The sequence below is a fragment of the Typopeltis vanoorti genome, chromosome 15 (genome assembly GCF_054136105.1).
Source record: "Typopeltis vanoorti isolate ZY-2024b chromosome 15, IOZ_Tvanoo_1.0, whole genome shotgun sequence".
Lineage (NCBI taxonomy): Eukaryota > Metazoa > Arthropoda > Arachnida > Uropygi > Thelyphonidae > Typopeltis > Typopeltis vanoorti.
The window spans coordinates 19,486,787-19,514,707 of NC_143563.1; the positions used below are offsets into that span (position 1 = coordinate 19,486,787).

Genomic DNA, 27,921 nt, shown 5'->3' on the forward strand with positions numbered 1-27,921 from the left:
ATATTAAATTATTTTATAAAATGTAGGGCTCCTGGAATATTTCTTCATTGTGGAACTACTCTCATAAAATACAATAATCATGACACATTCAGAATTTATGGTATGGCACAGAAAAACAGTGCTTAACTTTGACATCCCCTTGGCTGAATATACATGCAGCCAGACTGCATGCACATTAATAGAAGAGCACGTGTAGATTCTGCACCATTACATTTAGCTGTTGCAATGGTGTTGATGTTGGAAGAAAAGATGTTTATTGTTGAGCATTATTTTCGTTCATATGGAGTTGATAGAGCAAATGGTCCAAGCTTACAACATGTTTTTGAGCAGTTTGTTTGTCATTTCTGTAAGTATGCTCCATGCAATAAATGTCATCATTGCCTTAATCGGACGTGTTCTGCCATAATACAAAGGCCATTTGGGGAGACTGCAAACTGTTAATACAAATGAGAATCATGGGTGTATGCTGGAGAACATAATACAGTAAAATGCAGTCAACATCAAACAGTGGTAAAACTTGGGATACTGAGGCAGTTAATACCTTAAGGAACTGGGTGCCTTTTCGTATGTCATTCAGGTGAGTCAGTGTTTAACAGTAAAGATTATGTTGCATGGTGGGAATACTGTGCATGCATGTGGGCCAATGTCTATGAAGATCCGTTCATCCTCCATTTTGTCTGGTTCTCGGACAAAGTGCATTTTCATCTAAGCAGTCATATAAGCAGATGAACCTGCAGGTTTCTTGGTTTCTCAAGACCCAAATTTGTCCAAGAGAAACCTCTTCCCAGCAAGGTCACTGCATGGCATGTGGTTTCCGGCCATGGCATAATCAGGCCCTACTTCATTGAAGAGGGTTGTGTGACCATGACCTTGAATAGCAAAAGCTACATTGAGAACGTGTTGGTTCTATTCACCCATGATTTGCATAGAATGTGTTGTGCAAAAAACATTCCATTTTGTGCACAAGTATTCCAACAGGAAGGAGCAACCTGTCACATATCACATGGTTCTAGAGCCTGTTTATCAGAACACTTCCCGGGAGGCTCATTTCAAGGTTCACCGAATTCCCATAACCTTCTCATTCTCCTAATTTCACATCACTTGATACCTTCATTTGGGATATTATTATTATTACATAACACCTCCAGGGAGTCCAAAGACTCATCGAGGGATGACACCTACTCCACAACTCTCCATCTCCACCACTCAATCCACCAACTACAACTCCATTCATCTTCTACACCAATGACATCTACTGCTCACCATCACCACTAGTATTTCACAGACAGTCACAAACATCCATGCCTTTCGACCATGCAGCTTTTTGGCTGGAGGTTTGAATCCCGCAGTGGGCATGGATGTTTGTGACTAGATACGCTAACCACTCAGCCAACCAGGCCAGCCTAAGGGATAAAATTACACATGTCCAGCCGAATCCTTATTCTCTAAGATGACAAAGAACCTTTGTGTGCACTACGAAACCTGTCTTGAAAGACAAGGTGCTCATTTTGAACACTTAATCTATCGTCATTAATGCTTTCTTGTAGAAAGGCTTATACGTTGGTTGCACATGATTACTAAATAACTTAAGGAATTCACAACGTATACTGGTATATAAATTAAAATAAACTTTAATATACACTACCTATATTTTGGCAATGTCACGTTGCCATCTTCATGGGAACATAAAATTAAGACACATGCACGCAGGCACTAGGAACAGCAAATGGGGGTAGAAGCGAGGAAACTACTGTTTTTCCTAAAGGCCTGATGGTGCCCCCTAGCAGGCTATATTTGGTATTCTTGGCCTTTGGGCTGAAGTTCTCAAGATGTACGTCTCCCAAATTTGGGGCAGTCTCATGCATCCAAATTTGTTGAGGTTTGGCATGTTTCTTAGGGCTGAAGCTGATTCCATGAATGGGCTTTCAAATTTATACTTGCTGCGGTGTATTACTATGGCTTTCTTCTACCATATTCTGTGGTGTGTATCCAGAGCATGGTCTGTAAGCCCAGAGTGGCTGTAATGGTGAAACCGGATGTAGTCCTTGTGTTCCGAAATTCTGATATTCGCTCTCCTGCCTGTTTGGCCAAAATAGGACAGCTTACAGCTGCAAGGGACCTGGTATACACCAGGTAGGTCTAGGGGAAGTGGTTGGTCTTTAATGGAGCAGATAAGGGATGCCAATTTTCTATATATAGGGAATGGTGATGGATTTAGAGTAATCTTTATTGTGAGGGGGGGGGGGGGGCTGTGGTTTAGTATTTTTTGGATTTTTTAAAAATCCAAAAAATTCTAAAACCAGTAATATAAACATGCATGCTCCAAAAACATGCTAATACTAGTTGGCCGAAGTGGTAATTTCAGTATTTATTTTACAAGTCTGTTGTGTTACCTCTGTCCTCTTGTAAAAAGCATTTAGTGTTATGCTTTTAATGCAAAAATGTTTCTTAAAAAATTGTTTTCTTAGAGTGAATTAGAATAAACTCCTAACACGAGTAATTCAGAATGAGATGAACATGATAATTCTGACTCAGATAAAACTTTGAACTCTCCAATGATAGCTCTTCAAGTTCAGATGTTTCTGTATCTAAAGATGAAGCAGGTGAATCTGGTAATATAATTTTTTGCCATGTGTAAATGAAGATGCTGCATGATGCAGTATTTCATAAAAGTTGCTGGTAGAAATCCTAGGTTTGAAAATTATACAACTTTTTCTATATAGCAGTTGGTAAATATGTCTTTTTAGTGAAGAATTCCTGAGTTTATTAGTTGAGCAGTCTAATGTATATGATGCACAAGGAGCAAAAGAGGGTCGTTTGCATAGGTGTTCTAGACTGTGTAAATGGTAAAGGTACTGATGCATTGGAAATTAGAGTTTTTCTTGGCTTTGCTGCATATGGAACCCTTCTAATTTTCCCATCATAGAATACAAAGAATATTACTGCAGCATGGATGTCTATATGCAAGACAAATATGACATCAAGCTTTATGTACTCTGTGAATCTAATGGTATTATTTTCAAAATGAATTTCTTGTGGAAAATCTGAAAAGTTTGAAAATATGAGCCATGCTTCAGAAGTTTTTTTTAGTCTAATGGAAAATTATTTAGATAAAGGATATGAATTATATGCATATAATTTTTATAATTCCATTTTCTTGATTAAAAAATTGTCTCTCCAGTTGATGTTTGCATAACAATCAGAAACAACTTTTAAAAAAATTGAATTAATGCAGCAGTATTCTGATTCTGTATTAATTTGTAAATGGAAGGATAAGACAAACACCTTCATGATATCCAGTATGCATGCAGTTGTTGAACTAGTTGATATTTTACAGCAGAAATCTAAAAAATATCTAAAAATATAACAATGATATTATATTTCTGTTGTTGGTATTGTTCATGGTATTACTTCTTGTATGAGTCACAATGAGAATACATAAGCATAAACTGCTTAACAAGTTTCCTACTGTTTGTGGTATACTTCATCAGAAATAAAAATATTTTAATTTGAAAAACTTATTAACAGATTCATTCCTAAAACATAAACTGCCAAAGATAGAACTGTTGTTAAATTAATGGTGCACATTGCTCTAATATTTCAAACATATGGTTCATTGTCAAGCTATATGTAATATCTGTCATAACCTAGTTTTCATCTTTTTAGGACTTTTATGTATACTAACTATAATTGGTTTGAAATAAGGTTTTGTTGCACTATGTTGGACAACATGCTATTTCAGCATCATCATTGAATTTGAGAATATAGTTATTGAATTCAGCATATAGCATTCTTTGTGAATTACCAAAGCACCTGATGTTTTTCATTGATAGTGTGAAAAGCTAGGCAGATTTATGCGCTTGACTTTTCTCTGCATCTTGAATAATTCTTTCATAATAATAATAATTAATGATGTCAAATGCTTATTTTGTAGAATTTTTAGCTATTTCTTAGCCATTTTCAGTACAGAAAGATAACCACAAAAAAAAAAAAGAACAACAATTAAATTCAAAGTGCATGATATATGCACTATCATTTGCAGGAGGATAATTCCATCTGCATTAATAGATATCAGATATAATTAATTAATTACAAACACATGAATGGTGAGTATTAGTTAGGATAGCTTCCCAAAATTGAGAAAGTTTAAAGCAATCGTTTTTGTTAAGGTAGGGATTGTGAATGTGTGCTTCACAGCTTTCTTTGTCCACTCTTTCCAGAAGAAAATAGCTTTTGTGTAGAACACGGGTGTTGTTCCACTGAATTCTGTATTTTGTAGATGAGGCATGGCTTGCTAAACCAGATTTATTGGACTCCTTAAGCGAATATTCTTGATGTTCTTCAAGACTAATTTGTTCATAATGACCAGTCTGTCCATAAAAATCATAAGCTGCAAGAGCAGGGGATTCAATAAACCACAACATATCATCTCAATGTAGCAGATTACTGTATGTACTAAGAAAATTTTGTATAGACCTGGTCTATTAAGTATTGAATTCAGGCTGTTTGGTAACCTCAGCATCACAAATTTTGCTTGATATCCCAAATCTGCCTCAGTAATCAATATTACAAAGCATTATTGGATACTGAGGCAGTTCATGTGAAGGCAACAGCTTCTTCATAATTGATCACAACACAAGTTGTAATCATTTATGTCACAAGCAAATTATGTTTGTCTTCTTCTTTCTTCTTTTGCTATGCCTTATCCCGTGTTAAATGGGGTCGGCGTTCCCATCTTTAATCTTCTTCTTCCAGATTCTCTGGTCCGGGGCATCTTCCCGACTCCATCCTTTCTCCCTAAGATCCTCTGCCACCTTATCCCTCCATCTGAGTTTGGACCTGCCTCTTTTCCTCCTTCCCTCTACCTCCATATGCTCCACTCGTTTACCAGCATACTCCTCACTCCTTCTCTCTACATGACCGAACCACCTCAGCCTGCTTTCTTGTACCTTCTTACTGATCGGCCCCACCTTGACCGTCCCTCTGATGTAGTCATTCCTTATCCTGCCCTTCTTTGTCACACCACTCATCCATCTCAACATCCGCATCTCTGCCACCTCCATCTTCCTCTCCTGTGCCTTTGTTATGGCCACCTCTCCGTGCCATGGAGCATCGCCGGCCTCACTACCTTCTTATACTGCTTTCCTTTTGTCTTACAACTCACTGTCTTGTTGCACAGGACCCCACTCATCTTCCTCCAGTTCATCCAGCCGCATGTTATTCGGTGCTGTATTTCCTCATCCAGGTCACCATTCCTCTCAATGACCGACCCGAGGTACTTGAATTTCTTCCCTGAAGTTAACCTTTCACCCTGGAGTCGTATGATCATATCCTTGTCACTCCCCGTTGACATATATTCAGTCTTTACCCAGTTAATTTTCATGCCTCTCTCCTCCAATACCTTTCTCCACTCTTCCAGGGTCTTTTCAAGCTTCTCTCGAGATGATTCACAGAGAACAATATCACCGGCAAACATCGTGCACCATGGCGCCGCCTCCTTGACGTCCTCCACTAGTACATCCATGACCAGATCAAAGAGGTAGGGGCTCAGAGCTGATCCCTGATGGAGCCCTATGACAATGGGGAACCCCTCTGTCATGCCAACACTAGACCTGACCTGAGTTTTCGCTCCCTCATACATCTCCTTCACCAACCTCATGTACTTTTCCGACAGCCCCTTCTTCCTCATATATCTCCTGTCTGGCAACTCTGTCGTACGCTTTTTCCAGGTCTATAAACACCATATGTAGCTCTGCCTGCATCTCCCTATATTTCTCCATCAAATATTGCATCCGTTGTCCCTCTTCCTGGCATAAATCCAAACTGCTCCTCACCAATTTTTGTTTCCCACCGTATCCTTCCTTCAATTACTCTTTCCCGTATCTTCAACGTGTTTGACATCAGTTTGATCCCTCTATAGTTGCCACAATCTTGAACACCTCCTTTTCCCTTGTAGATTGGGACGAGAATGCTTTTCCTCCATGCCTCTGGTATCTTTTCCTGTTGGGCTATTTTCCTCATCAGATCCCATAACATGTCTCCACCCTCGCTGCCCAAGCTTCTCCACACTTCTCAGGTATCTGGTCTGCCCCCACAGCCTATCCATTACAAAGCATTATTGGATACTGAGGCAGTTCATGTGAAGTCAACAGCTTCTTCATAATTGATCACAACTTGTGTTGTGATCAATTATGTCACAAGCATATTATGTTTGTCTATACTTAGGTAAAGGATTAAAATAGTAATTTAATTTCTTGTGTAGTATAAATTTCTTATTACTTAACAATATCACATGTTTAATTAGAAATAATATGCTAGATCTAAAAAACATATTGCAGATCTATCCTCATTGCATTATTTGGAATCTATATTTCTAAGCAAAAAAAAGAAAAAGAAAAAAAAACATTGTGCATCTAACAAAGGAAAGAAATGCAATATCATTGACCTTTTGTGAAGAAATGTTGGCTTTATATGTAGAAGACTGTTTTAAAAATATAGATTTAAAAGAGGTTGTTACCAGATTAATGTGGAGAAGATATTTCATAGAGTAGAGGGAGGCAAGCTTAGAACTACAAGCCATCCATGAAAGCTGTATGAGGAGGGTGCGAGCAGGGGAGTGAGAAGCAGGTTCTTTGCATGGAGAGTGATTGTTGAGTGGAATGCATTGCCTGGAAGTGTGGCAAGTGCAGAAACTGTGAATGGGTTCAAAGCACAGTTCAATGTTCTTTTGGAACATTGAACTGTGATGACCTCATGATGAGTCCTTTGACTCCATGGAGGTCAGATGTTAATAATAATGATATTTTTTTAATGTTATAGATGAAAATGTAAATAATATGTATTTTGTAAAAAAAAAATTATAATATTTCACTAAAAATGTCCTGAAATTTTGTTGTCAATTTTCTGAGCCAGATTGATTTCACTGGACTTATTTGTATGCCAATCTTCCCATTTGAAATCCCTGTGTCTGCTATGATTTATATTGTGCTTGGCAACAAAATAAGTATGACAAACGAGATAAGTCATATTGGCTACCTAGTTTAGATAACTCACCACAAATTATTTCATAGTTGGCAGTCATTGTTTTAAATAAAGTATTATTTTATAGTTTTTATATGAAATATAATTTCTGATTTCATATTTCTCTGTAATTATGCAGCTTATTTTACTGACTAAGGCAGCATTACACAATAATTCCATTTTAATTTTAACACAGTGTATTTTTTAAAATTCCATTTTAAAAAGTACATTGTGTTAAATGTACTTTTTATACAGTATAGTGCAAAAAAAAAAACTTATGTAAAAAACTTTATTAACATAAAGTTTTTTACATAAGTTTTCTTCCATTTTTATAATTTTAATTTTTATATTTATCAGTGTTTTTTTTTTTTTCTCCCTCTTCTAGCATGTGTGTAACAATCTTCCTACCTGGTCAGATCTGGACTGTTCTCATGAATTTGTTGATACTAGCTTGCTGAAAGACAATTCCCGAAGTGCCTACACTTTAGTCACTGCTTGGAGAGACTTCATTCTTATTTTTGCCAAGGTAAAAACATGAGACAAATTTAGTAATTGAAGATGCTTTAAGAAAATGAAAAAGAAAATGAAACAAATTGATTTTGAATCTGATAAGTTGCATGTAACTTATGCTTGCATTTTGCAATAGCATTGCATTCCAGCAAATAATTTAAGCAGCATTAAATTACCTATGACTGAGAAATAGGTCACTTGTGGCTTGATGAAGGATACTGTTATTCTAAGATTACACCTTCAGGCCCTTGGCTTGAAGGTGTAATCTTAGAATAACAGTATCCTTCATTTTGATCAAATTAGTGATAAGCATTTGACTCCAAAAAATAGCTTTCTGTCTTACATTGGGTATGTTATATACTATGTTGTATTGCTATCTTCTTTGATTTAATCTTGCGAAGGGGTGTCCCAATTCATAATCTTGATTTATTTTTTTAATTCTTTTTATATTTTTCCCTCCCATGAAAGACTTGAATATCAAATTTTCCAAATGTTTTCAGCCAAACATGGTTCATCTTTTAACTTTGTCCATAGTATTTTGGACAAATTTTAATATTCACTTGTTTAATTTCATCATCACCACAGATTTTTGTTATTTCTGGTTGCACATAGCTAATGAATATAATTCAGGTCTTCTTTAGGTTTATCTTTAAGGCAGCTGTTTTGGAATTCATAGATACAAGTCTGCAGTTCATGTGGACTTCAAGTAAAGATGAGCATGCCATCAGTGAAGTGTAAATTGGTGTATAGATAAGAAAAGGATGTCTTCTAAATGTTGTAAATGATTGGATTACAATCCCAATAACAGACAATCTAGAAAACTGAACTGATTACTAGATGAGTTCAGTTTTCTAGATTGTTTGGTGTTCTTCAGCAAGAACACCAATCTTATATTAAGAATGGTGAATCTGAGAAATCTGGTTTGGCAGAGCATGGAATAGATACAGACTGTATAAGGCACTGGTCAGACCACACTTGGACTATTGTGCTCAGATCTGGTCACCTGGTTTTCAATGTGATGTGGAGACATTGGAGAGAGTCCATAGGCAAGTGACTAAGACAATATTTGGGACTTTGGAATGCTGGCCATGAAGAGAGATTGAAGAGATGTGGATTGCAGAGTGGTGGATAGGAGGAAGAGAGGTGATATGATAGAGACATTTAAGTTAATGAGAGGATTTTATCAGATTAATCCAGAGGGGATTATAAAAAGAGTAGAAGGTAAGCGGGGAAGAACAAGAGGTCATTCCTGGAAGTTATGTAAAAGTGTGGTGAAGAAGGGCGTGAGGAGTAGATTTTTTACGTGAAGAATTGCCAGTGAATGGAATGCATTACCAGAATGTAATATAATGCAAGGAGTGTTAAGGATTTTAAGATTCTATATGATAAATATGCTGTCAGTTGAATGAACCTCCCACGATGAGTCTGTCGACTCCATTTAGGGTATAATAATAATAATCACACATCACTAGTTTTTTTTTTAAACAGCTAATGAATAATTAATATTCCCTCAGTTTACCATTGTGTTGTTTTATGTTTAGCATCACATGGTTTCTTACTTTTTCAAATCAATCCATTGTTCTTGTTCTACCCTTGTAATTAACTGTTGTTGCCACTGATGATGACTGTAATATTCAGGCTGAAATATATGATCTCAAATAAATATCATCACTTATTCCTCATGTTTTTGATGTAAATTTAAAGAAATCTCTCATAGCACAAGTATCCCAATGTCTCTCTTAAAGAATGATTCCTACCTACTTTTAGAAGTTCAGCTAAGAATCCATTCTCTCCTGCATGATTTGGATACTCCACATAACTTCTTTTGGGTAGAATATGTAGCTTCATTTATTTCATAGTTGTCTTTTTCATTTGTTTTGTCATCCTGATTGAATAAAATTCTTCACTTCTTTATCTATCTTTGGTTATTCTTGTGGATAAACGTATACATTGGATATACATAGCATTTAATTTTTTCAGGAAATGACAACGAAATATAGGAAGGTATTGATTAAAGTTTTTAATTAATATTCTAGTATACGCTGTCATTTCCTGAAAAAATTAAAAGCTAGCTTTGGTTATGCTTCCATTTTGTAATTTGATTGCAACCATTTGCTTATTCATCATCATCAGTGCCCTTGAGTTTGATGTTCATTAGTGTCTGGTGCTAATTTCACAATTTCTTGCTATTTCTCTCTGTCCATTGCCAGGTAACTCCAGTCTTACAAACTCTTTCCGCACCACTCCTTCATGTCATCTACTCACTTTTGATGTCTTCTTCTGTTTATACCATCCATTGTACTAGGCATCAAGTTTTTGATCGTTCTACTGTTATCTATTCTGTGGTTAAGTTCAGAAAGCTGTAGTTTCCTTCAAATTATTTTGTGCATTAGACAGAGTTGTTGAAATAAGCAAAAATGAAGAGTAAGAAAGTAAAGATTGTGAATCTTCTGCCTCAGTATTATGGGACAGAATTGAGAAGGGCCATGATTGCTAATGAGTCAACTAGAAGATTGTGCAAGAGGAGTGGTGTGCATTTTATAGATGTGGAGTGAATTTGATGGACTGCATTTGAATGGTTTTGGAGTTAGATCTTTAGAGAAAATGTTGTTCAGTGAAAGTTTGGAAGTGCAAAATCAGGGAAACTTATGTGTCTGGCCATGCCTGGTATGAATGCATGCATGACCATGCAGAAATAGCTGTCCCTGAGACAAATGATTGTGAGTGCAAGAATGATTGTGGACAGCTGGATGCAGTTTCCCAAGTTTTGAATCTGAATGGACAGGTAATGACATTATGCAAAGGTAACTGTGGGCCTAAGATGATGTTGAAATGCATGTACATGAATACCTGCAATATCAGAAATAAAGTAAAAGAGTTTTTGGCATTGCTCAACTCTATTTGACCAAAACCATTTAACCATTTTTCTGATGATGTAGTTACAGGTAGAATATAAGAGATGTTGTATTTTCAGAAAAGACAGAAGAAATAAGGAAGGTGGAGAGGTATTATTAATGCAAGCTTAAACACTTCAACTAACAAAAATAGAAGTAAAGAAGGATTGTAGACTTGAGAGAGATGGTTCATTTGAGGCTGTCTAATGTGAGAGAGGCCACTAGGACAAATATATTGCTGGTTACTACTATAGATGTGGGGGTTTAGAGGAAGATGCCATGCAAAAGAGAAATGGAATTTATACAGTTACTAAGGAATAATTACCTGAAACAGCACATGATGGAGGGGACCAGCAGTTTAAGAGTGTTGGATCAAGTATTAGCATCATAAGATCTCTCTATCATTACAGTAGCAACTCTGCCTGTGACCAGAACATGTAGTTTTGTTCTGGGAGACTGCTCAATATTTAGGATTCTCAGTCAAGAAAGGGTTTATGGAACTACAAAGTTGGCAATTATGACAAACTTAGATGGTAGCTTGGAGCAGTGCCATGGCTTAAGTAGCTACTAATTATATATTGGGTTTTATCCTTTATCCAAGTGCAAGCAAGCAAAGTTTGCACCTGAAGTACTTTCAGGACAGGGGCAATTCGTGGTAAAGGTGGTATAAGTTCTCATCACTTGCCTTAGCATCTTCCATAATGCAAAACACATCTCCTTGCGGACATGTATAATGCTATGCATTAAGTGGAGGGCCACTAACCAGACTGGTTTCGACCCTTATTGAGGCCTCATCAGTGGGAGCCAGACCCAGAGGTGGTGATACTAAGGTGGAAGTAAGGGAGAAGTCATATTTACCTATACGAGTTACCAATATATAATTAGTAGCATAGCCAAGTGAAAAAACTTCCATAAAGCTTAAGTAGCTACAAGGAATGAATGTTAGTAATACATGGGAAGTGATCAGAGATTGTTTGAGAGAAGTAGTATTGGACTGCATACCCAAGGTCAGGAGATAATTGGATGAGATTATCTTCAATTGGACTAACCAAGTGGAGATAATTGGATGAGATAGAGATACAAAGCAAGTGCTGCAAAAAAAAAAAAAGAAAAAAAAAAGAAACGAAAAAAATAAACAAAAAAAGAGAAAACACTGTGGAGGGAATTTAAAGAAGGTGATCAACATATTCATGAGTATAGAGTGCAAGCCAGGAAAGGTGACTAGTACGAGGGTTGTTTGAAAAGTTTGGTAAATTTCCAATAGATGGCGACGCAGTTTGTATATTCATACTAGTGTTGGCAAAATTTTATCCATGCATAGTTCTCATTTGGCAAACATTTAAAATTACGGTGTTTGCATTTTTCATTTCTTTTGTGATCATATAGGGTATACTTTGCAGTTTTTCTCATAAACTTCATTTCTGCTTTGTTAATCTTTGTTTGTCTTTTTGTTTTATTGTCCAGATTTCGCTTCTATACATTAAGACTGGTAGGGCTAATGTATTGTATACTTTTAGTCTGGTTTGTTTTTGAACTAGGTTTGGTTTAAATATAGAGTTAATTACACCTGTTATTTTTAAATATTTTGCAATTTTTACATTTATATCTTTTTCATTTTCATATGTGATCATACATCCTAGGTAGTTAAATGAATTCACCTGTTCTAAGATCTTGTTATCTAATACTATTTTAGTTCTTGCTGGACCTAAAGGCCATAGTTTTTGATTTTTCTGTTGATATTATCATACCATAATCTTTGGATATCTCATTTAGATCTAAAATAGCTCTTTTTAAGTTATTTTCAGAATTTGTAATTATTATTTGGTCGTCGGCAAAGAGGAGAGTGTTTAAGTTTACTGTAGGAGAAAGTTTAATTCCTTGATGTAAATTTTAATTCCATTTTATTATTATTTCATTTAAGTAGATATTAAAAAGAGTTGCTGAGAGGGGACATCCCTGTCGGACCCCTTGTTTATCTCTCTCGTATATGATAGCTCGTGATTTAATCTTATTTGTATTTGATTATTTTCATATATACTTGTGATAGCTTTTAGGATATTATTTAGTATTTGTCTTTCTTTTAATATGTTAAATAATATGTTTCTTTTAACTTTGTCAAGTGCGTTTTCAAAGTCAATAAATGCAATATGTGTTTCTAAATTGTATTCTCTTCTTTTCTCTATTATTAATTTTAGGCAAAAGTCTATACATGATTGTCCTTTTCTAAATCCATTCTGTACTTCTAAAATAAAGTTTTCGGAATATTTCATTAGTTTGCTATTTAAGATTCTGCTATACATTTTGTAACAGGAATTTAGTATACTGATACCTCTATAGTTTTTAGGGTCATCTCTATTACCTTTTTTAAAGATAGGAATTACAATTACTTTTTTTCCATTCTATTGGGGGGATACCAGTTGAGTAAATTTTATTTAAAAATAATAAGAGTCTTCCTTTGAATCTTGTTCCTGCGTATTTATATAGTTCTGAACCTAGCTTATCTTCTCCAGGTGATTTTCTATTTCTTGTTTCTTTCAGGCTGATTTCTAATTCTTCTTCAGTTATTTCCTTTTCATTTTCGTTAATTGTTTGCCAGTTGTCTTTTTTAAAATATTTGTCAGTCCACAGTTCTGTGTAGTAATTTAGAAATTCTTCTAATTTCAATTCAGTGTTTAATTTTGTTTTCTTTGGTATCTGCATTTAGGTGTTTCAAAATCTTATATACATTGGGTCTTATTTTATATAAATCATGTTCTAAATTAGAAACAAATTTATTCCATGATTCACTATGTCTTTTTCTGACTTCTCTTTTAGCTATGGCTCTTATTCTTTTATATTCTATTTCATCTTCTAATCTTTTACTGCTTAACCATTTGTGATAGGCTTCTTTTTTCTTTTTGATTATTTCTTTGATTGTATCATCCCAGATCTTCAGTTTTTTTCTTTTAGTGAATTTTTTGGTCTTTCCTAAGCTTTCATTTGCTGCTGCATTTAGTATCATTTTTATATTAAGCCATTCTATTTCTATTTCTTCATTTTGTTTTATTTTATCTAGATATTGGTTAATTCTTTGTTCATATAGCAATTGTACATTTGTGTCATTCAATAGTGTAGTTTTATAAACAAAGGTTTCAATTTTTTTTTTTCTTTTTGTTCTTGTTACTTGTAGCCATTTAGGCGGTAATCTTAATTTTATTTTAACAAGGAAGTGGTCAATGCTTATTCCATATCCTCTGTGAACTCCAACATCTAGTGAAGATTTTGATGTCTTTTCATTTAATATAAAATAATCTAATATTGATTTCCATCCTCTTGCTGCCCAAGTATATTTATGTATGTCTTTATATTTATAGATCACCTATTTGATCACAAAAGAAATGAAGAAATTGTGAAAGATTTAAACCAAGAACCAGTAATAGAAAAAATTAAAAAATATAAACATAAATGGATGGAACACATTCAAAGAATGCAAACAGAAAGATTACCAAAACAAGCCTTAAAGTACAAGCCATTAGGAAAAAGAAAACCAGGACGTCCTCTTAAACGATTCAGCGATGGCTTCTAAGGCCGGAACAGGCCATGCTAGGCCTAAATCCTTGAGACGCATGATGATGATGATGCATTTTTCATAAAAATGGAGAAAAACGAGTTTCGTGCAAAACACTTTTATTTGAAGAAGTGGACGGCCACACAGATCAAAGCTGAATTAGATGCAGTTCATGGGGACTCTGCACCAGAATTAAAGACTATATTTTTGAACAAACGAGTTTAAACATGGTCATAAGTCCATCAAAGATAAAGTGTGCTCCGGACGCCTGACTGAGGTCACTACGAAGGATGATAAAAACCATGGTATTATTATGGAAGACCGCCGAGTGAAAGTGCTTGAGATTGCTGAGATTGTAGGCATCTCAACTGAACGGATGTATAATATCCTGCACGAAAAATTGCACATGAAAAAGCTGTGCACGCGATGGGTGCTGTGATTGTTGACTTCAATCAAAAATGCATGCAAAAAGACACAGCGCAGTGTTTGGCAGTGTTTAATCGCAATTTGCAGGATTTTTTGCATTGATTCGTGACTGTAGACAAAACTTGGATCCACCACTGCACACCTGAGTCCAAGCAGCAGTCAAAACAGTGGACAATGCCTAGTGAAAGAGCATCAAAAAAAGTGAAGAAAGTTTTGTCAGCTGGGAAGGTGATGGCCACTGTTTTTTGGGATTCCCAAGGAATTATCATGATAGATTATTTGGAGTAGGGTAAGACAATAACAGGAGTCTATTATGCATCACTGTTGGACTGTTTAAAAGAAGAACTGAAGAAAAAACGGCCAAGATTGGCAGACAAAAAAGTGCTTTTTCATCAAGACAATGCACCTTCTCACACATTGGTCGTTGCAATGGCAAAAATGCACAAATTGAGGTTTGAATTGCACACTGTACCTTAGTATCTTAGTATTCTTCTTGTTCCCAAACTTAAAAATTTGGCTCTGTTGGAAAACATTTTCTTTGAATGAGGATGTCATCAAGGCTGTCAATGACTATTTTGCACAATTTGACAAATCCTACTCTTTAGATGGGATGAAACTCGCTGGACCAAATGTATAGACCTCGATGGAGATTATGTTGAGAAATAAAGGTGATTTTTTTAAAAAAAATGTATTTAAGTTATTATTTTTTTTTATCAAACTTTTCAAACAACCCTTGTATGGTAAAAAAGGCCAAAATCAGATTATGAGAGAAGATTAGCTAAGTAAGCCAAAGTAAATCCAAAAGAGTTTTGTTATGTATCTAGTAAGAGGAAAAACGACTATGGTAGGATGACTTTAATCAATGCTGATATTATTGAGTTGCTAAGTGATCATTTTGCAGAGGTGTATCATGCAGGTGGAGATTTTGAAATTGCTGATGTGACAGAGATGCATGTCAAAATTGAGATAGATGAACAGGAAGTGTTCAGCATATCGAAAAATACCAATGTGAATAAAGCAGCAAAACTGGAAGGCATGTCAGCCTGTGTACTACATGAATGTGCAAGAGAATTGGCATTGCCTCTGATGAAGTTGTTCAATCTAAGTATCAGCTGTGGCTAGGTTCCAAGGGAGTGGAAGGAGGGTGAGATTGCATAAAGGTGGCTCCAAGACAGAAATAGCAAACCACAGACCAATTAGTATATCAGGAATGGTTGTTAAAGTATTGGAAAAGTTGGTTAAAGATAAAGTTCAACAGTGAGTGGATAGGGATATGATAGTCTATAGTGGCCAGCATGACTTTGTAAAGGGGTCCTATCTTAGTAATTTATTCACATTTTAAAATAGACATAGCAACTGGATAAAGGAAATGGCTACCATGATAATGCTGGACTTTGCAAAGGCATTTGATAGAAAACCACATGGGAAACTATTACACAAGTTGGAGCAAATGGGAATGGATATGAAGCTGGTAGCATGGGTGGCTGACAGATACACACCAGAGAGTATATGGTGGAGTGCAATCTAGGAGAATGAGGGTGACTAGTGGAGTACCTCAAGGTGCTATACTTTAATTTGTATATCAGTGACATAGGGAAAGATTTAAGGAGGGGGAGGGATATTTAGTTGTTTGTTGATGATGCAAAACTGGGACAAATAGCTGCTAATGTAAATTGTTGATAAAAGTGATGTAGATATCCTGCAGAATGATTTAAATAAATTGACATCGTAGGCAAGGATAATGATTATCAATTTAATGGAGATGAAAAGATACATAACTTGTATGTAATATTTTCATCTCCATTAAATACATACAAAAGATACATACTTTGTATGTAATCTTTTCATATTGAAGGAAAGTGATGAGGATCCATGGGTAATGGTGGATAAAGGTTTGAAATTCATAGGGTGTATTGCAAAACATCTCAAAGGATTACTTGGATATTGAAGAACACATTAACGAATAAAGAAAGGGAGGTTATTTTCCCTCTTTATAAGGATATGTTTACTTGACTAATCTTGACTACTGTGCAGATTTGGTCACCTGGGTTTCTTGGAGATTAGGAGGTGGTGGAGAGGATTTGGAGACAAGTGACAAAGCTTGTGACAGGTCTGTAGAATGCTCCATATAAGGATACATTGAAGGTGGGTTGGAGAGTTTAGTTAACAGGCAGAGGAGAGGGGGGACTTGATAAAAACTTATCAAGTTTAACCAAAGGAATTATATAAGACTGACACAAAAGAAATTTTTCAATACATGAGTAGTAGCAGGAGAATGAGTATAATAATAATAATAATATATCTGATATCTCTAATGCACCAACTATAAAAACTTGGTATTCTAGAAGCATTTTTTAGAAAACCAAAATTGCATATTTGATTGCAAATTCTCTATTAAATTTTTTATTTATATTTATTTTATTTCATTATTATTATTATTTTTTTCTAAATTTAGAATGAACCAATAGCACTATCAAAGGATGAAAAGGCAGCTGTGGGAAATAATATTTTGAATTCTATACTATCACAGGTATTTATACAGCATTAAATTTTAATACAATTTTATTTCACTTTGGTTGATAATTTGGTTAATAATAAGTGATATCACGTTGATATCACTTATTGCATAATGTCAAAAAAATCAATTTTTATCATTTTCTGGCATTATTTTATCATAATAATATCTAGTGTTTAGTGGGGGGCGATAGATATGATAGTCCAAAATATATATATATATATATATATACATACATATATTCCATTGCTAATTTCTTATGAACACATAGCGATTAATCCTTATCCTACACATAGTACTAACTTTTTCGTAGGTAGGATCCACATAAAAATAATTAAAAGTTCTCTGTATAATGGGATATTATATAGAGCAATATATATGTGTGTGTGTGTGTGTGTGTGTGTGTGTGTGTGTGTGTGTGCTTGCACGCATGCACAGTGCACACACATTTTTGTAACTAAATGCCATATCTCAGAACCTATCATTCCAAAACTAAGCAACATGCCAGATATACTTCCAGAAAAAATAGAACATGTCCTTAAGAAAATGAATAAAGGTAAAGCCTCAGGACTTGATCATGTTAAGGCTGAAGAAATCCAACAAAATGGAGCAACTATATTCAAAGCCTTGGCAACCAGATTCACGTGGTACTTCATAGAAGGAAAGATTCCAGAGAAATGGAAGGGCTCAAAAATCATACTTCTATTCAAAAAAAAAAAAAAAAAAAGAAAGAAAACAAGGCTGACATAAAAAATTATCACCCAATTTGTCTGCTCTCTCACACACAAAATCATGAACAGAATCCAAAACGCACTCGAAGACAACTCCAGGAGAGAGTAGGCAGGATTCAAAAGAGGCTTCTGCAAAATAAATCATATCCAGGTTATTTTGCAATTAACAGAAAAATGCAGAGAATACCGAATCCCTCTATGTTTCCTGTTTATTGATTTTAAAAAAGCATTTGATGCTTAGAACACAATGCAGTCATCCATACCTTACTGGAAATAAATGTGGATCCTACTTACATCCACATGATAAAAGAAATTAACAAATATCAGACCACACAAATAACCCTATTTGATCAACCTATAGATATAAAGAGAGGGGTCTGCCAAGGTGATGTGATCTCTCCAAATCTATTTACCAGCACTATAGAATATATTCTGAGAAAAATAGACCTAAACGGAGGAATAAGCATAAATGGTGAAAAACTACAAATCCTTATGTTTGCCGATAATCTAGTACTAATTAGCACTTTATCTGAAGAACTAGTAAAAAGAAAGAAAGTTGCATGGCTATCATTCAACAGGCTAAAAGACACACTTACTGATTCAGTTTTTGACATCTCTGCGAAGGCAAAACTATTTAATAGTGACATTCTTCCTGATGGAAGAATATCACTCACATACGGATCAGAAACATGGAATAAGACAAGAAGAAGAGACTCTTGGGATAAGCGAATCAGCTTGCAATAGAATGTAGGATTTGTAACATCAGCAAAATGAAACATGTTAGAAATATGGAACTAAGAGAGAGAGAGAGAGAGACAGATCAGGCATAAAAGATGTGGTAACTGCAGTATACGAAAGCAAGATGAGATGGGCAGGCCACATAGCCAGACTCAGGGATAACAGATGGACATATAGAATAGTTAATTGGCAACCAAGAATAAAAAGAAAACCAGGAGGACCACCTACAAGATGGAAGAGAGAGGATCGAGATCGTTGGAGGCATCTTTGTGACTTCCACTCATGGAAAAATCTGAAACCTGAACAAAACACGGATCCATCAAGGTAATGCACATAGTAATCTACCATTTATCTGATCATAGTAGGATACAGTTGGCAGTTTTCAAGTTGAAGTGCCAGATAATTCAAGGTGCAATTACATGATACTCTACCAGAAGTCATTTGACATGACACGGGTTGGTTAATTGAAGAATTGTTGTTTTGAATTTCAGATAAATGGCAGATTACTGTATATAGACTTAAGTTGTAGTTCAATAATTAGAATTGAAGTAGGCACAGGAAGGTGGCTTGATGTTAAATCAGTGTAAGGGGTGGTTGTATACTGATGATAAATAAGTGTTATCGTCACTTATTTATCATCAGTATGAGTAACATTATGAAAGAAAGTCGCAATATAAACCTGATATTGAAATCAAAGATATGCAGAGTATGCAGGATGTTACACTGTTATTAAATAAATCAGCTGCAACTCTTCAGATACCTTAACTAAATTAAATTAAATAAGTGTTTTAATAAATTTGTTGTTAAAATCAGCAAGAAAAAAAAACTGTGAAAATTGGCAAAAACGCGGTAAACAATAACTACATTCTCACTGGTTTGTCTCTATAATAAGTGAATTATTTCAGCTATTTGTGTATAATTTTTAATAAATGGAAATAGGAAATAGAATTAAGGTGATATGGTGGGAGTACATCTGAATAAATTCGTATGGAATAAGTTAGCCAAAACACTAAACTGTCAGTATACAAGACAGTATTTAAACTGATTTGTACTTGCAGATCAGAGAGATGGATTGCAAACAAAATACTTGATCAAAAAATAATGACCACAGATATGAGAGTTCTGAAAAATATTAGTGCACTGAACAGGTAGAGAACAGCAGCAGTGGAAAAATCATATTAAAAATGAAGATATTAGAAAGGAACTTGACATTGTTATCATTCAAGACTGTGAGCATAGCTAATCTAAGGTAGTATGATCACTTAAACATAATGGAATAGGAAAGATATTAGAACAAGCATTTGATGCTACAGGAAAAGGTCAAGATTAATACAGTTTGTCTTATAAGGCCAAAATGTAAGATTCAAACAACTATCTGATTTAATACAATAAAAACAGACAAATTCAAAATAGAGAAAGGAGTCATGCAGTGTTGCCCACTCTTACCAAATTTATTTACCATCTATCTCAGAGAAATATGCAAAACCATAGCCAAAGAACCAAGTCTACAAATAAATGACACGAATATCAACTATGTTAAATATACAGATATTATTATTCTTGCAGAATTTCTCATTTGGAAAAGACAATAAAAATTTTAAATGAAGAGTGCAAAACTAAAACAGTGAAAATCAATCTTAGCAAAACTAAAACAATTAAAATAGATAAGCTGAGGAAAATTTTTAGTAAACTTAGAAAATCATATAATTGAACATATAAAGCAATTTATGTATGTTGGCAGTCTCATTTCCCATAACCTTGACAACACAGAAACAGTAAAATACAGATTTAAGATAGGATGGTCTGATATGAATAAATTAAACAAAATATGGAAAAATTACAGCACAAAAAAGCCTCAAACTAAAATTCTATAAAATCATTATTATATCTACATTAACATATGGAGCCAAGACAATGGAGACTCAATCATAAAGAAATACATAAAATCAGATCATTTGAAATGAAATGCTTATGAAAAATAAATAAGACTCACTGGTCAGAACAGAAAACAAATGTCAAACATGAATTAAACTATGGAGAAGATATCATAGATATAATTCTTAGGTTGCAGTTGAGATGGTTTGGACACCTCCAGAGAATGTACTCTCAGAGATTACCAAATACAGACTTGAATAGAATCATCAGAGGAAGGTGGTCAAGAGGCAGACCAAAAAGAACTTCATTATAGTCTTTGAAGGAAGGGTCACAATTATCAATTCAAAGAGATGATGGAAATGGCCAGAGATAGAGCCAGGTGGCACAGATTTTTTACTCATAAGGGACTCAACTTGTCATCTGACAGATAAGAAAGAAGTACATGCTTACTAGTTTGTGCCTCATTCACATCTAAATTGACAGGAGAATGCACTATTAGAGTTCAGTGGAACCAATTGGATAGCTTCTGTAACTAAAAATTAAATAATCTAATCAATATTGATGATAATAATAAATTAATGAACAATTAATGATGATCAATTCTCTGAACATTGTGTTCAGTATACAATCGAAACAGTTAAGATTCAGATGATGTTGCAAAGTTTCACAAGTTTCAAGGAATAGATAATCAAATTTAAATTTGCTAGAATGAGTTTTCATTTGTTCCAAAAAAAACTCTGTGTCTGGAGGCTAGACCTGTCTGATTGTAAAAATTTAATGTTGTTTTGATGCCCTTGGATTCTAATCTTAGAAGAAAAGCCAGTCTCTCCAAAATAGCAAAGCCAAAATAAATACAGGGCACTTGATACACACTTGGCAGGGAGAGATGTAGTAATTTGTTTTTGTAGATAGTAGTAAGAAAGAAGATGGGCTTCTTTCCTACTATCCATACTATTTGTTCAGATATTCCTATAAGGCAGGATATGGAAATTCTTTTCACATCAAATTGTAGTCTACTGAGAGTTAATAACTTGATAATTTTATAAATAGTAGTTTTGTTATAACCATTAGTTACCAAAGTGATTTTTATTTTATTTAATTTGTCTAACAGAAGGGAATCAGAAAAACAGATTGTGGGAGGTCTTTCTGTGATTGGATGTAACTGCCAGCAAAGGAAGGTTTTCTATAAATAGAAAATTCAATACTGCCTCTTCTAGGAGTTTGGATTATTAAAGTATCCAAAAAGGGAAGACTGTTGTTGGATTCATGTTCAGTTTTGAATTTGATACATGAATACAAAGAGTTTATGTTATCCAGAAATTGTAGTAATTCTGTCTCTGAGTAGGACCCATCCATGAATTGAAGTCAGATACAAGGTTGAGTTATAACTAAAGAGCCAAGGGCTATTTGTTCTAGTGATGTAGCCCTTGCCAAAATGCAAGTATCTTGACCACACTTTTTTTGGCCAATGGCTACAACTTTTACAAAATAGATAAAATACTGCAGCTCCTGGCCCCTTCCTCATCAAAACCACTTTTTCTTACCCAAAAACACACATGAGCAAAACACCATGATTCCCATTCCACATATCCAGGGTACATCTGCCAAGATAGCCAAAGTTTTAATAAATATAACCTTCACACCACATTCAAACATCATGTGAAATTAGCAACTCTGACCTGCTCTCCCAAAGATCAGTTCCATCCTCTACTACAAAGGTCTTCAACCTTTCAAACAGTGTGGCCCACATTAAAAATTTCAATGACGCCCACGGGCTACTAAGCTATACTGTGGTATTTAGAATTGTAAGATGCTTTCCAGATTCACAAGGAATGCTGTGCATTTGATATTTTACATAAAATTCTATAAAAATAAACAAACTCAGCTTTAAGAGCACAGGTAGGAGTTGGGTTCATGATAAGTCATCATCATCATCAAATTCCTGCCATCTACCCTCAAGGGGTGTACAGGATATGATAGTACTACATGAAAAATTTACATCATTACTAACTTCCTATCAACAATTTTCCTCCAGATCAGTCTGTTACTTGTCATAACTCCAATATTATCAGATCTTATATTTCTGTCGTCTAAGGCACTTTGTGCCCTATCAAACCACCTATATCTTGGTCTTCCTCTGGGTCGTGTTCCTGCCAACCTGGCAGAGAACACTTGTTTTGCCAATCTTTCCTCACCCATTCTGTTTAAATGACCATACTACCTGAGATTAACTCTGCTAACGCATTCCTGGATGCTGACAATGTCAAGTTCTTTCCTAATATCCTCATTTTTAATACGATATTGCCATTGATGCCATCTGTTCACGCCTCTAATCTTTCTCAGGACTCATATCTGTGGTCTCTAGTCTTTGGTCAAGTGTTTTACTTCTGACCCAGTTCTCAGATCCATAAGTTAAAACTGGTTTGAACACTGTCTTGTATACAGCTAATTTTGTGTTCTGACTAATTTCTCTCTTATTCCATATGAATTTATTCAATTGACTTCCTACTATACCAGCTTTATTGATTCTGTTGTCTATTTCCATATTTAATTTACCATCTTCACTAAAAATCGTGCTTAAGTAGGTGAAATGTTTTACTTGTTCCACAGGTTCTACGTTCACAATGCAGTTGACATTTTCAACGATTCTGCCCATTTTCGTTGTCTTTGTCTTTTTATTGCTGACCTTCATACCATATATATCTATTACAACAGTTATTCAATTTAGTCAAGTACTCTTGCAAACTTGTAGTGGATTTATTGATAAGTATAACATCGTCCACATAAAGCAAAGAGCTGACATTGACATCTCCAATTTTGATATCATGTTTAATACCACTTTCCTTCATAATATGATCCATATAGATAATGAATAACAGAGGGAATAATGTACATCCTTGTCTCACACCAGATTTAACATTAAACCATCTTCCTGTACTTCCAGCAATTCTAACTGCTGACTTGCAACTCAAATAAAGACTAAGTATTTCTTGATATAATGCCCCATTGACACCATATAACTGTAGCCTATTGAATAGCTTCTCTCTTGCCACCTTGTCATATGCCTTTTCCAGATCTACAAAACTCAAATAGAGATCTTTGTTATATTCCCGTGATTTCTTCACTATTTGTCGTAAAGTGAAGATCTGATCCTGACATCCTCTATTTGACCTGAATCCAGTTTGTTCTTCACCAAGCTTTTCTTCTACAATTCTTCTCAACTGTTTCTCAAGTATACTTGCATAGATCTTGTCAGTAGGGAAATACCTCTGTAATTTTCACATTCGGTTTTATTTCCCTTTTTATATATGGGTACTATGAGAGCTCTACTCCAATCATCGGGAATTCGTCCCTCTGTCCAGGCCTTCTGAACTATGCAGTGCAGCCACTGCAAGACTTTTATACCATCATATTTCAGCATTTCTGGTTGAATATCATCTACTCATGCTGCGTTTCCACATTTTTAGTCTTTGATGGCTTTTTCTACTTCAAGTATGGATATGTATTCCTTAGTGTTTTTTACCACTGTGCTATCACTGCTTTCATTTAGCAATTTCTCAAATTAATTACTCCATACTTCAAGGATATCTTTTCCTCCCATTTTCATGTCACCTTTATCATCTCTAACTCCTTTTACAGTACTCTTTCCTCCATTTCTAAGCTTCTTCAATAACCTCCAAAATATTTTGCTGCCACCTTGATATTTATTTTCTATGTTCTTGCCAAAGTCCTCCCATGACTTTTGTTTAGCTAGTTTTACACAGTGTTTAGCTTTCTTACATTTGTCTCTGTATTCTCTAAGAGCAAAAGCTGACTTATTTGCCAGGAACTTTTGATATGCTTTCTTCTTTTCCTTCACTGCCTCTTTAACTTCCTGTGTCCACCATGGAGTTCTAATTTTTCTATCCTTGCAGACAACCTTACCATATGTCTCTCTAGCTGAATCAATCAAGGTTTTCTTCAAGGCTTGCCACTGAATCTCTAAAGTTTGGTTCCTGTTCTCAAACTCATTCATTTTTTCTTCAATAATCTTTGTGTATTTTAGTCTATAGTTGACATCTGAGAGCTGCTCAACTTTTATTCTCTTTAAAACTTTTACATGTTATTCTTTTCAATATAAAATTCAATTTTTTCAATTTTATCCTGCTGAAGACTAAATAGTGATCACTTCCAATTTCAAATCCTCTGTACACTCTGGTGTCCTGCACCAGGGAGAAAACATCACTATCAACAATAACATAGTAAATGAGACTTTTCTTATTTCTTGCCTTTACTCTCCATGTGAATTTGTGCACATTTTTATGTTGGAACATGGTGTTAGTAATAACCAGTCCATCTCCTGAGCAGAAATCCAACAAATATTTGCCATTATTATTAGCTTTGCTAATACAATCAATACTTGAAAAAAGATAATTTAATGAAGAAAATATTCATTTTTTTTTTACAATGTCAATAGGCAACGTAGCAATGTTTTTCCTTGACCAGCTTCAAGGCTTGCCACTGAATCTCTAAAGTTTGGTTCCTGTTCTCAAACTCATTCATTTTTTCTTCAATAATCTTTGTGTATTTTAGTCTACAGTTGACATCTGAGAGCTGCTCAACTTTTATTCTCTTTAAAACTTTTACATGTTATTCTTTTCAATATAAAATTCAATTTTTTCAATTTTATCCTGCTGAAGACTAAATAGTGATCACTTCGAATTTCAAATCCTCTGTACACTCTGGTGTCCTGCACCAGGGAGAAAACATCACTATCAACAATAACATAGTAAATGAGACTTTTCTTATTTCTTGCCTTTACTCTCCATGTGAATTTGTGCACATTTTTATGTTGGAACATAGTGTTAGTAATAACCAGTCCATGTCCTGAGCAGAAATCCAACAAATATTTGCTATTATTATTAGCTTTGCTAATACAATCAATACTTGAAAAAAGATAATTTAATGAAGAAAACATTCATTTTTTTTTTACAATGTCAATAGGCAACGTGGCAATGTTTTTCCTTGACCAGCTTGTCGATGTTGGCATCAGTTTGGTTACGGAAATCACTAAATCTCTCTTTGAACTCACTTCGCAACATGGCTAATTTTGTAACGTATTCATGAAGAGACAAATACTTGGACTCAGCGAGAAGCTGAAAATGAGTTAAGTGTTTTTTTGCGAGTTGTACCTGCCAGAGTTTGAGCTTGGCAGGTAAAAGCTTTGATGTGATCAAACAGAGTGTGCACCAATTGATATTTGGATTATAGCTGCTTATTTAGGTCATTCATGTGCAACGAGATGTCGGTCACAAAGGCAAAGTCTGTCATCCACTTCGGATCGTTAAATTCCGTAATCGGATTCCTCTTAGTTTGCATGAACTGCTGTATTTCGCTCTTAAGTCAAAGACTCTTTTAAGAACCTTCCCTCTGCTCAACCAACACATATCACTATAATAAACCACATTGCCATTATCTGATTCGCACTCTTGGGTCAAAAATGCTTGGAATTGACGATGATTCAATCCTCTTCTCCTAATATTGACGACAGTCACAATAACTTTCATGACATTCTCAAATCCAATAGTTTTCGCGCACAAATTTTCCTAGTGGATTAAACAGTGTTAATCGACGAAATCTTTTCCTTCTAGTTCCGGTTCTTTCCGTAGCAGCGCAACAAACCTTTTGTTCTTTCTCACCATAGCAGGGGCACCATCAGTTTCCACACCCTCGAGGTTGGTTAAGCTGAGGTCGAAATGCTGGAGCATTTTCTTGGCATTTCAAGAATATCAGTGCCTTTCGTCGTTCCCTTCATAGATCAAGCACTATCAGTTCATCTGTCACATTGAATTATTGATCAATGCTGTGGACAAAGATAGCCAGTTGTGCTGTATCCTTGACATCTGTGCTCTCATCTAAAGCAAGTGAATATGATGTAAATTTGGACGACTTTTTTTTTTAAAGTTCCTTCAATGTCATTGGCAAATTCTTTGACACTTCGTGCTACAGTTACCCCAGACAAACTCGGTTTTTTAAACACTTCCTTATTATTTGGGCACAGAATATCCCCAGCAGCGAGGAGACACTCTTTCACAAACTCGCTGTCCAAGAAGGCTTTTGATTTTTTAGCAATTTTTTCAGCTATTACATAACTTTGATAACGCTTCGCTCTCTTCCCTCTGCCTTTTAAACATGCCCTGCTGGCATTTTGAATCAATTTGGATATGGTTCACTTTGTCCACACGAAGCCTCCCTTGAAAGTGATCGAAATTGAATGCATGCTTTGTCTCATAGTGTTGTTTTATATTGCATTCTTTTGATACTGACACTGACTCACGATAAATAAACACACTGGCTTATTGTCGATCTGCACAAAAAAGTACAAATTGGTTCACTTTTCATTAAATACCTGACAAGAATGAACACTTATTTATGCTTTTTAATCGTAGATGCCATAGTGATGGAAGGTGAACCAAAAAAAGATCCAAAATGGCAGTGTAATGGTTATTAACCACTGAATAAGTCTCACACTAATGAAAAAAGTCTGGCAATATAAAACCATAATAGGCTATGGCTGACACGACGAACCTGTGTGCACTTATACATGAATAGCACACTGTTCACGACTGACTGACTGTGGATGAAATCCTCTTTTATTTATATGAAAATAATGAAGTATCGAGAACCTTCGAAATGTATCTGGAAGGCACTAGACAGTGCTCTCGAATGAACTACTGCTTCAGCCATCTACCTGCGACGTTACTACTAGTACTTAAGTACTGCTTGGCGCTGGTAGATGGCTGAAGAAGCATGTTTATTTAATATTTATTTTTATAGGATTTTATGTAAAGTATTAAATGCACAGCGTTCCTTGTGAATCTGGAAAGCATTTTACAATTCTAAATACCACAGTATAGCTTAGTGGCACATGGGCTTCATTGAAATTATTTTTTATTTAATTGCGTTTTAATGTTAAGTAGTTATTTTTTCAAAATGGCCAGCGGGCCACTGCAAAGAACTCCGTGGGCCATGCATTGAAGACCCCTGCTCTACTACATCCTGGAGCATATGAAGTGTCCTGTGATTGTAACTTGGTTTATTATGGACAGACAAGATCTGTTAATATCTGCATCGGAAAACATAGAAAACGTTTGTTACCATTATTATGACAAGTCAGTACTCATCGACTGTGCTTTGGGCCGCATGCTCACACGGAATTAGATAACTAATGTGCAATATAGAAGTCGTTGTAGGTCAGAGAGACTAATGGATGAAACTAATGTGTGATATAAAAGTTGTTGTCGGTCAGAGAGACTGTTTTTAGGGTCAGCAGTGGCTATGGAGTATTCTCTTATCTTTAACAAGTATAGCATTAATCTACCAAAAATTTGGGAGACAATCATCTTAAGATCAGCTCCTACACAACTGTAATAACTTCTTTTAATACAACATTAGAGACACCAAACTAGCACTTTAGATCTTTGTCAGTTACTACATGAACTGTTTCATTTACTAATTGTTGTATGTAAACTGTTTGTAACATGTTATTTTGCTCTGAGGATGGTGGTTTGAAATCCAGCAAAATATATGCCAGTTAATAAACATCCTTTTATGGTTTAGTATTTGTTTGGTGTTCTAACCTACACTGTTTGCTAGATCCTCAATATGGCCAGCAGATATTCTGAT

At 35.1% G+C, this 27,921-nt stretch overlaps 1 protein-coding gene across 1 annotated transcript in view; it reads left to right on the plus strand.

Moving 5' to 3' along the window:
- LOC150098439 (nucleoporin NUP188-like) overlaps positions 1-27,921 on the plus strand; it is a 280,537-nt gene that overhangs the window by 128,626 nt on the left and 123,990 nt on the right. Inside the window, exons 15-16 of the mRNA XM_090405212.1 lie at positions 7,406-7,546; positions 16,853-16,927. Coding sequence (XP_090261338.1) covers positions 7,406-7,546; positions 16,853-16,927 — 216 coding nt within the window. The remainder of the gene's footprint in view (positions 1-7,405; positions 7,547-16,852; positions 16,928-27,921) is intronic.